The 12,089-nt window shown below is 39.5% G+C and overlaps 1 protein-coding gene across 1 annotated transcript in view; it reads right to left on the bottom strand.

The window, feature by feature from the left end:
* LOC127634380 (E3 ubiquitin-protein ligase HECW1-like) overlaps positions 1-12,089 on the bottom strand; it is a 130,327-nt gene that overhangs the window by 94,953 nt on the left and 23,285 nt on the right. Inside the window, exons 2-3 of the mRNA XM_052113919.1 lie at positions 3,054-3,354; positions 1,096-1,203 (exon numbers count right to left, since the gene is read on the bottom strand). Coding sequence (XP_051969879.1) covers positions 1,096-1,203; positions 3,054-3,354 — 409 coding nt within the window. The remainder of the gene's footprint in view (positions 1-1,095; positions 1,204-3,053; positions 3,355-12,089) is intronic.

Below are 12,089 nucleotides of genomic sequence, written 5' to 3'. Positions count from 1 at the left end.
TTTGTTGCTGTTTTTTAACCCTTTATCAAATCAGTGTGATTACACTAGGCTAAGCTCAGAGGAGTTTAATCAAACTGGTGCTATCTGCATTCATGCTGATGTTTACCAGCAAAAGAGGGATCAAAGCGGTTGTCATAATGAACCAGAGGCTCAAATAATCTTTTCAACATCACAGTATCTTTATTTTTTATGTTACAAACATTCAAAAGCAGGATGCAGCGATGCGGCCATGATATCTGACGTCAAACCAAGAATATACAAACTACTCAGTCACACATTCTAACCACTTCCGGTGCTGGAAAAGTGGAAGAACTAGGTTTTTAGAACCTTCTATGCATATCTGGTGAACTCAGAATCCCACGCAGCATTGCATGTAAACAATATGGTGGTGTGCATAGCCATACAAAGACTTTTAGAAGAATATTTCAGCTCTGTATGTCTATACAATGGAATTGAATTGTGACCAAATTGTTGAAGTTCCAAAAAACACACAAAGGCAGAGTAAAAGTAATCCATATGACTCCAGTGGTTAAATCTGTGTCTTCAGAAGCAATATGATAGGTGTGGGTGAGAAAAAGTTTGTTATTTAAATGCTTTTTTACTATAAATTCTCTTCCCTGCCCAGTAGGTGGCGATATGCATGAAGAATGCATATAACCAAAAACAAATGAAGAAGAATGTGCCAGTGGGGATTGATTGTAAAAAAGGACTTAAATATATCTGTTTCTCACACACATCTATTATATCGCTTCATATGACATGGATTAAACAACATGGAGTAGTATGGATTACATTTATGCTGCTTTTATGTGATTTTTGGATCTTTACATTTTTGGTCACCATTCACTTCATGGACCTACAGAGCTAAAATATTCTTCTAAAAATCTTTGTGTTTAGCAGAAGAAAGTCATATACATCTGGGATGACATGAGTGTGTGTAAATGATGAGATAATTTTTATTTTTGGGTGAACTATCCCTTTAAGTAAAAATCCAAACCACAAGGCTGTTTTTGGAAGGCACATTAATGGAAGATAATGCATTTGGAGTGAGAGAAGGAGACAAAAGACAGAAAGAAACAGGAGTGCTATACTCACCCTCCATAAAGTACAAGCTGGCATCGATCTTCCACACAATCTGCCCTGTGTGGGAGCCACTCACACCACGACTCTTGTAGTCCAGAAAGTTTTCAGACAGAACCTCATCTAAAACCGAATGAAAGAAAAGGTAGTAACTAACAGCAAAACTGATTCAACAATGCAATTTTTGGTGCATTTCTATGCTTTTCCAGGGTCAAGAACAGTTTTTTTCTACAGCTACTGACTAAAATGGCAAACTATTTATACAATTTACAATGCATCTTTTTCTAATCACTTTATTATTTTTTTTCATTTCAACTGCAAAACTATCTGTGAAGATTATTACAGTTTTTCATGATCATTTAAATGTTTTCTTATAAATGCTATATACTGTATGTATTCAGTCTAGTGATGGGCCGATGTATTGGTCAGGCTGAATATATATATATATTTTTTCAATTGTAGACTCTAAAAGGTAAAGAGTAAAGGGCTGTTCACACAGAATTGTTTTTCATTTGTTCCCCTTCTGTCAATCACTCGACGTTGTGTCGAATGAAGTGACACGAGGAGTCTTCCTGGGATGCCAAACGTACCTCTGAACCTGAGAAAAGGCCAATGTCAAGTTGGCAGACAGAATTTACATGCCCCGCCCCGGACATACGGGTATAAAGGGAAGCGAGTCGCATGCATGTAGAGTCCCCCCTCATTAGGCTTGACCTACCACCGTGCCATTTCCCACGTACGGCTTCACAACACTCGTAGTGTATTTGCCACATGTTACCTCCCACTAGACTGGGCAGGATGTGGCCTCCGCAGGGTCTTTTCCCCCTGAAAGAATAGGACCGGGAAAGACCGCCTTCCCCTATGCATTTCATAGCGTTAAGATAGCCCCAGCGGCTTCACGTCCAATGCTAATAATGTAGCACCTGTTTCCCCTCCAGGAGTGCGGGGAACCTATGGTCTGTATGTGACACCTCTTTGGGGGCGTTGGTGAGGGCTACGTGCAGCTGACACAGTTGCCTCTAGCATGCAGTAGCCTGCTTGCTCCTGTCTCGACAGTTCACGTAACACGGTCAGTGCGTGGCATTTTTAAATGGGAACCCTTGTGTCACTTCATTCGACACAACGTCGAGTGAGTGACAGAAGGGGAACGTCATGGTTACTGTTTGTAACCTCCGTTCCCCGAGGGAGGGAACGAGAAGTTGTGCCCCTCCTGCCACAGCACTAGTCCTACCACTGTAAACGGCTGTACCTTATTTTCAGCTACTCAGTGCAAAATCCTGACTGGCACTCGCTGCCCCGCTTCTCTTTATACTCGTATGTCCGGGGCGGGGCATGCAAATTCTGTCTGCCAACTTGACATTGGCCTTTTCTCAGTTTCAGAGGTAAGTTTGGTGTCCCAGGAAGACCCCTTGTGTCACTTAATTTGACACAACGTCTTGTTCCCTCCCTCGGGGAACGGAGGTTACAACAGTAACCATGACATTTTTCTATGTAAACGTGCTAGAGGGACATCTTTGACCATTGTGCTGTATTCCACTGTTTTTTCAGTGTATAGTGTGGAAGATTTTGCATTGATTTTGAGAGAAAATCTTAGAAATAATACTTAAATGTGTGGTTGAGAGCACTGCTCTTATTGGTAGCTGAAAACATAACCATTTTTATATCATATTTAATAAACAAACATGCAAGGGGTGGGGGATGTGTAGAACTTTTTAAATGAAAGAGGTTGCAATTCTGCGCAAAGGCTTTTTGTGGAGTTCTGCGAGTATATTCCGTCTGTGCCAACCAATGACCAATGGAAACCTGTCAATATTTAGCAATTTCGTTCGGTGAAGTTAGTGGAGCAAAAATAACACACTTGAATACTGCTATTATGTTGGTCATTGGCCATCCTACTCTATAGAAATTGGCATAAGGCAATTAAAAAATCCACATTGTTTGACCATGAATTCAGTCAAATGACATATCCTCACCAATAAGGTACATGCCAATCCAGTCACCAGCATCCACTTCCTCTTTAATGTCCCAGCAGATGACGATGTTGTCTGACTGGCCAATGCAGTAGAGGGAAGTGCTGACAGTTAGGGTAGAACGGCTTTGCAAGGACACCAGATCTGTATCGCTAGTAGACCGGGGCAGAGCCAGAGCATTGCTGTGGTTGTTGGGGTGAACAAAGCTGAATCGCGCTCCATCCTTATACCGGCGCCGGTTCTGGGAGCTCCGTGACGGCGAGGCCATCGCCGCCAGGCCCAGGAACCTGCTTTGGTACAGGTTCTGCAGAACATTAGTAATGTCAGTTCATGATATTGTACTTTTTGTAAATGGAAGTTTTTTTTTCTGACTTGGTTTTAAGAGGCCTCTTGGTAAACTAACCAACGAGTTCTTCTTCTGCACAACAGTCTATAAATAAAGTGTATATATGCGCTATGTTTATCAGTCAATTTCTATAATGCACTATATTATAACCAGCTTTTTAAAAACATATGCAGTGGCATGAGAGTTACCAAAAAAGTATCAAGTCTATTGATGCATCAATACACATTTTGCATTAAAGGCCTAAACCCATTCTTAAAAGAATGCGAAATGTTCTTCAAACATCGGTTTTAAATTAATTTTAATGAATGCAGTTTCAATTAATTTTACTCTAAGGTATTACAATATTTACAGTCAGGTCCATAAATATTGGGACATTGACACAATTCTAATCTTTTTGGCTCTATACACCACCACAATGGATTTGAAATGAAACGAACAAGATGTGCTTTAACTGCAGAGTTTCAGCTTTAATTTGAGGGTATTTACATCCAAATCAGGTGAACGGTGTAGGAATTACAACAGTTTGTATATGTGCCTCCAACTTTTTAAGGGACCAAAAGTAATGGGACAATTGGCTGCTCAGCTGTTCCATGGCCAGGTGTGTGTTATTCCCTCAATATCCCATTTACAAGGAGCAGATAAAAGGTCCAGAGTTCATTTCAAGTGTGCTATTTGCATTTGGAATCTGTTGCTGTCAACTCTCAATATGAGATCCAAAGAGCTGTCACAATCAGTGAAGCAAGCCATCATAAGGCTGAAAAATCAAAACAAACCCATCAGAGAGATAGCAAAAACATTAGGTGTGGCCAAATCAACTGTTTGGAACATTCTTAAAAAGAAAGAACGCACCGGTGAGCTCAGCAACACCAAAAGACCCAGAAGATCACGGAAAACAACTGTGGTGGATGACCGAAGAATTCTTTCCCTGGTGAAGAAAACACACTTCACAACAGTTGGCCAGATCAAGAACACTCTCCAGGAGGTAGGTGTATGTGTGTCAAAGTCAATAATCAAGAGAAGACTTCACCAGAGTGAATACAGAGGGTTCACCACAAGATGTAAACCATTGGTGAGCCTCAAAAACAGGAAGGCCAGATTAGAGTTTGCCAAACAACATCTAAAAAAGCCTTCACAGTTCTGGAACAACATCCTATGGACAGATGAGACAAAGATCAACTTGTACCAGAGTGATGGGAAGAGAAGAGTATGGAGAAGGAAAGGAACTGCTCATGATCCAAAGCATACCACCTCATCAGTGAAGCATGGTGGTGGTAGTGTCATGGCGTGGGCATGTATGGCTGCCAATGGAACTGGTTCTCTTGTATTTATTGATCATGTGACTGCTGACAAAAGCAGCAGGATTAATTCTGAAGTGTTTCGGGCAATATTATCTGCTCATATTCAGCCAAATGCTTCAGAACTCATTGGACGGCGCTTCACAGTACAGATGGACAATGACCCGAAGCATACTGCGAAAGCAACCAAAGAGTTTTTTAAGTTAAAGAAGTGGAGTGTTATGCAATGGCCAAGTTAATCACCTGACCTGAATCCGATTGAGCATGCATTTCACTTGCTGAAGACAAAACTGAAGGGAAAATGCCCCAAGAACAAGCAGGAACTGAAGACAGTTGCAGTAGAGGCCTGGCAGAGCATCACCAGGGATGAAACCCAGCGTCTGGTGATGTCTATGCGTTCCAGACTTCAGGCTGTAATTGACTGCAAAGGATTTGCAACCAAGTATTAAAAAGTGAAAGTTTGATTTATGATTGTTAATCTGTCCCATTACATTTGGTCCCTTAAAAAGTGGGAGGCACATATACAAACTGTTGTAATTTCTACACCGTTCACCTGATTTGGATGTAAATACCCTCAAATTAAAGCTGAAACTCTGCAGTTAAAGCACATCTTGTTCGTTTCATTTCAAATCCATTGTGGTGGTGTATAGAGCCAAAAAGATTAGAATTGTGTAGATGTCCCAATATTTATGGACCTGACTGTATATATCTGACATATTTAACAAATTAAACTACAAATCCATTCATGAGGCATATGTAACTACAATATTTTAGACATGAATAACAAGGAACTCAGAAGAGCAGGAATAATTTCTGTGAAGCTGCAGTCTTATGCCGGATTCACACATACTCTGTGAGCAGGGTGTGAGTAACGGATTGTGTTTGGGCTTTCACATTGGCTGCGTCTCTTTTCTAGGTTCTTACAGCAATGGCGGGCAGTCACTTGCACTTGTTAATCAGCGTACTTGGTCGTGATTGGTTAATATATCAAAGCAAGTCAGTCCACTCTGCTGTCATTTTTGGAATGCTCTCTTATTCTTTCCTTTATTTAGTTGTTGTGTGTTTGTTTGTATGCAGACCTATTAATTGTAGTGTATAGTAGGTTCTGTTTAAATATTGTTTATTTGCTTTTGGATGTTTTCTAAAATCTCATGATTGTGAGCCACGTGGTAAAAATAGGATTGGTGCTGAAACTATCTGCTCACTACGCTTCTGGGACGTGTCACCTAGTGACTCAAGCTTGCAATGTGAAAGGGGACATTTGTTAACATGACTGCTCATGCCTCGCTCATGGAGGATATGTGAAACAGGCCTTAAATTCATTGTTCTACAAAAAATTCATTTTGATATGCACACTATGTTCAATTACGTCACAGACTCAACACATATATTAATTTTCCCAGCAGACCAATGTACTAGCTGACCCAAATGGAAATGGATCAAGTAAACGTAAAAGTATATGAGAGTCTCAGCCAGCTGTAACGAGAAACAAGCAAATGAAAAACTGAAAGTAATGCCAACAGCTCTAATATTATATACTATTTAGAGTAGTTTGGGAAATTGCGCTAACTCACACTAAGTTGCATAGGAATGCATGAAAACATAAAATACATCTAACATTGTAAAAAGGTTTTCAAAAAGGTCAGAAAAGTGCAATGAACATGCCAATTTTATAACTTTGGCACCACTTTAATGTTATAAGTTATGTGGCTTGTTAAAAACATGTTATTGAAGCAGCAATGTTATTTGCAATGTTTGTGGACATATCACAATGACATATGTACAATTGCAAACTGGGTTGTTTGTGACATCATCACAACAACATTCCACAGCCTATATGGCCAATTTATCCCAGACCAGCTTTCATGATTGTCAAAATCATGGTGACTGACTAGTTATTTATCTACATACATAGTTCAAATGTTGATGTAAGCTAACAGAAGAGATTCAAATCTGCTTTCATGCCAGTGGCAAAGAGAGAGAGACTGGCATACATTTGTCATTATATTTACATTTCAAATGATGAGGTAGCTGTCTTCAGTTTCAGATACTTCTTGAACACCGTTGGTTCAACTGCATGCTCATGGTCCCTCTTTTTATGTGTCTATTAAACTGTTTGACAGTCTTTTATTGTTTGTGTCAGCATTCAACAGCGTTACATAAGCACAATTTGCCCTGGGTTTTATACAGTTTTTAAAGCAGCATATTATATTTGACAATGTCTAACTTGAAGAGGTAAGGGTTCAAGTTATTTCCTCATCCCCAATAAGAGGATACAAAGCAATATTTTTTAATTGTCCTACTTTGTCAAATGCTGCTGACTTTATGACTGATCTTTGATATCAATCTTGTCTTACTAGGGATTAAGGCAAATTTCCCTCTTGAAAGAAGAATAACATGAAACCGACATTTTAAAACATAGTTATTTTACTTTATGAGCTTGATAACATTGTGCAAACAAACCGTTTTCTTGATAACATTATGCAAACAGTAAATGGTCATTCTACGACTATCATATAAGTCATATCATGCGAGTTATAACTACTTACATGACAAATGGAACATCTCCTTAAGGTTCAACACACGTCTACAAACAACACAGAATTACAGTGACAACTAGCAAGTGCACCCTCATCCACTTTTGTTCATTTCTTGCTTGTTTTATTCATGTTCCAGGGCTTTTGAAGATCAGTGGTTAGATGTTAAAAATACATTGAATTATAGTCCTTTCCAGGAATATACTTTAACGTCTGTTGTTGTTTATGCTTGAGGACTTTCTATTGGCTGTCATTGCATAATTATTGTGGTACGTCTTTGCAGGTTTTGGGGACTGTTTGGGGGTGTTATTAATGAACTTTTAAAAGTTACTGGGGGTTATAGTTATGTTTTAAGTTCTTTTTAATGTTATGTCGTTTTATGTTATGACATGGGTTTATTTTTTAGTTACTCTGGGTGAGATTAATGTTCCTTTGAGTTAGGTGTGATACTGTTACATGTACTGGTGATATAAATAAAACTTTACAGATCTCTGAATTTATGAAACAATTGCTTATCAAAACAGTTGATTCAAAGCATTTGAAGGCATCAAAGCTATAAGAAACATTTTGAACGGGAGCAAGTAAAGATGCTGACTATCACACCTGGAGTCGCATGTTGGAATCCAGGGCGTGCTGAGTGACTACAGCTAGACTTCCTAAGCAACCAATTGGCCCGGTTGCTAGGGTGGGTAGAGTCATGTTGGGATAACCTCCTTGTGGTTGCTATAATGTGGTTCTCACTCTTGGTGGGGCATATGGTGGGTTGTGTGTGGATGCCACAGAGAATAGCGTGAGCCTCCACCCATGCTAGGTCTCCACGGTAATGCACTCAACAAGCCACGTGATAAGATGCGTGGATTGACTGTCTCAGACACGGAGGCAACTGAGATTCATCCTACGCCACCCGGATTGAGAAGAGTCACTTCACCACCATGAGTTCTTAGAGCGCATTGGGGATTGGGCATGCCAAATTGGGGGAAAAAGGGGAGAAAATATATATATATATTTTTTTTAAAACAGTAGTTGAAGTTATTGGACTTATTGGTTGCTCGAGAAAGACATCAGTTTGATCTTTGTTGTTTATCAAGAGCAGGAAATCGATGACTCAAAGTGGCTAGTACTTATTTCTATTCAGTTAATTCCCACGCTGTACTACTTTTAATGTGTGCGCCAGAAGTGCGCTTATTTTTATGTCAGCCGAAGTTCAGTTGAGGTGTAGGCCAAAAGTGTGTGGTAGTGGTGGGTGGACCCCCCACCCCCTAACAGTTCCAGCACCCCTGTGCAATACTCTATTATTTGGGCTTCTGTGTAGCCTGATTCCATGCTGTTGTTATTTTGAGTGACAGAGCCATAAAAAATATCTATTGCTGTAGGGGACGGATATATCACCTTGAAATTCACAACTTAGCAAGAGATATGATGTGTAACAATTTCAGTCTTCTGGTTTGGCCTGTTGTGCCCTAAAGGCCCGGACATTATCAGTCAGGTGTGGTGATGTATCTGAAACACTAAACATCCCTCTGTATGCCTGCCAAGAACTGACAGACACAAATCTTAAAATAGTAATGACTCTGGGAGCTACACCACAGTAAACAGAGATGGAAAGTGTTTGAGAAAGTAAGAAGAAAACAGTCACAAAACAATTAACTTATCACCTCTAAAATTTTGTCCCTCCAGGAATGACTGTTCCTTTTCTATTTTTTTTAATAACTATACATTCCAGTATAGAAAGTTCTATGAAGTGTTTGTCTGTAGTTTAACATTTAAAGGAACAGTTTAACAAAAGCAACTCACCAAATTTGGAGAAATATTTATGCAGCTCTTTTAATGCCATTTAATGGCAGTTTATTGTGTCAAACTCCAAAAATAAAACAGTTCATTCAACTGCCCTTTATTCTAAATCTTCTAAAGCAATATGATAGATTTGCTTGAGGAACAGACTCAAATTTAAGTCTGATCTTCCCACCTATATAGCTGTTAACTTGCAACACGCTGCAACTGGATCACTGAGGTAGTAAGTTGAACTTGAGAACTGAATCTGTCTGATTCATGAATGATTTAAAGAAAAGAACCATCTCAAAAGAATAAATTGTTCAAGAATCGGTTTGTAGGATCACGTGAATACCATGCGAGGAGTAGACGTGTAAATGGTGAGCTCTGCACACTGCTAGTTTTTCAATTATATTCATGTTATAATCTGGTGAGATTCGATTCACCCAGCTACATATTTGTTCTTTTAGGTAAACATGGCAAAGAAGTCAATATCCTTGGGCTCTGGAGACATTAAAAGACACTTACGTGCTCAATCTGAAACCTCTGACAGGCCTGCGGACCAGAGACTCGGTTTGAATGGTGCGGTGGGAGAAATCCAGCGTCAGCTGTCCAACATATCTGTGATGCTGATGAAGGTTGTTGCTGACTTGGAAGATCTCTCTGTAATACGTCGATCGATAAAGGCAATGGAAACAAAATTCTCTGAATTGGTTACAATAGTGGCAGATGTTGAGAAATGGATCGATTATCTGGAGTCATCGCAAAGGAAATTATCCGCTAATCCGCTAGTGACCAAAATAGACGTGGAAAGCATTTAGGAAAAACTGGAAGATTTGGAAAATATGAGTTGACGAAATAACGTCTGAATTGTTGGAATTCCTGGGCATGAACAAGGCAGAGATATGGTGAAATTCCTAGACGAGCTCTTCCCAAGTCTGCTCGATATAGCAAGCCATAATGTGGAAATTGAGCGAGCTAACAGGGTCCAGGCTCACAGATCTGCTGAGGGGGACAGACCCCGATCAATTCTGGCCAAATTTCTGAGATTATCTGATAAAGATCTTGTGTTACGTGAGGCGATGAACAAAGGAAAGCTTTCTTGGAAGAATCACAATATTTTCCTGTTCCCAGACTTTGCGAATTCGACAAGAGAGAAACACGATCGATTCAAGGATTGTAAGAAACTCTTACATCTATGGAAGATCACTTTTGCATTGATGTTTCCGGCCAAAATGAGAATAGATACTAAGGATGGCTGCAAAGTATTTACATGCCCAGGCATTACCTGTGCAAATTTTTGTTTGCCTGGCCCCTCCCTTTGCCGCATCTGCCGGCGGTCCTTTCTATTATTTTAACATGACTGTGTTGGAGTGCTATCTGGGTTGGATGTGGTGTCTCTGGCTGGGGAGATAACTGGTGCACACCACAATTCCAGCAAAAGATTGTAAACCAAAAAAGGTCAACCAAACAATGATTTCTGGTAATCTGCTGGGTCACAACCAGACAAGGTGAGCATGATTTGGAGGTGCCTGTCGTGGTGCCCCAGTATCCTTTGTGGAGGAAGACACAGCGGCGCACAGAGGCTTAACCGCTGGTACAGGATTGCCAGCGGCGGGGAAGGGGGGGGCCGGCGGATTAGAGTTGGTGTTGGTGTTTGTGTCGGGCGGGTCTTTTGGATGTGCCCGCCAGCGGTGGTGGAGTGGCTCCCAGACCTAGAGAGTTTTGTATATTGGCAATCATTTTATTGACTAGTCTAAAATTTAATAAAGGTGAGATGATAATATTTTTAGCACTACTACTACTAGTATTATTGATTTTATTATTATTACTGCTACCACTACTAATACTACTATTATTGTTATTATTATTACTAGTATTATACTACTACCACAACTATTAATATTATTATTATAACTGATTGTTCCATATCTATCTAAGTTTAAATCTATATCTTTCTTTTTCTCTCTCTCACCAACATCACCATAAAAAATGTAATTTATAATAATGAATACTATTATATGACATTAAATTAACCTAGCACTTAAACATATCACAGTACATTTAGACACTACTATATCTATACACCTATAATTAAGTTTGTTTGTTTGTTTGTTTGTGTTTTGTTATGTGTGTATGTGTATGTGTATATATATATTTACTCATATTTTTTACTCGTATTATATGAGCTAGTTTTTGTACCTCCTCTTGATACTTTTGAAGAACAAAGTTTGCAGTCTGCCATGCGTGGGTTGTCATCATTAATTTAGAAATATTTCCACACTGCTGAGACAGACATTTCTCTGCTGCTGCCGTCGGTGTTCCTGTGTACTGAAAGTTGTCAATTACGTCACGAGAGGTATCAGTCTTTTGTATCGGAGTATTTTTATGAGTACGAGTACAAGTACATAAGCTCAGTATCGGGCCCGATACCGATACTGGTATCGGTCCATCCCTAGTTCCAAGTCATCGTCTACTGATGAAGATATTAGAAAATTTGTGGAACCATTAGAACTCCCTAAATTGACGACTGAGCAAAATAATTGTCTTGATTCTGAGATAAACTTGAAGAAGCTTGACAAGGTAATTAAGGCCTTACCTACAGGCAAGGCTCTGGGGATAGATGATTTTGTTTTCATCAGCTGAATTTTTTGGATATTATGCTTCAGAATTGGCTCCACTTTTAATAGAAGTTTATACAGAATCAGTAAAGAATGGAAAGCTTCCCCAACCATGACACACGCCCGGATGATTCTGATTCTTAAAACGGAAAAAGATCCAAGCGAGTGAAAAAGTTACTGTACAATTTCCCTGATCCAGCTAGATTTAAAATTTAGGCGAATATTTTGGCTAACCGATTAGGTAGTTATAACAACACTTATACATATAGATCAGATGGGGTTTATTTGGGGCCGCAGCTCTTCAGATAACATTAGGCGTTTCATCAGTATCATGTGGTCAGTAGCGAATGATCAGTCTCCAGTCGCTGTCATCTCACTTGATGCCGAAAAGGCATTTGCTATGGTATAGTGGTATTATCTTTTTAAGATTTTGAAAATGTATGGGTTCGGGAGTACATTTATTACTGTAT

The sequence above is a fragment of the Xyrauchen texanus genome, chromosome 41 (assembly GCF_025860055.1).
Source record: "Xyrauchen texanus isolate HMW12.3.18 chromosome 41, RBS_HiC_50CHRs, whole genome shotgun sequence".
Lineage (NCBI taxonomy): Eukaryota > Metazoa > Chordata > Actinopteri > Cypriniformes > Catostomidae > Xyrauchen > Xyrauchen texanus.
Note: the sequence above shows the minus strand (reverse complement) of the source record. Positions and strands in the feature narration are given on the sequence as shown.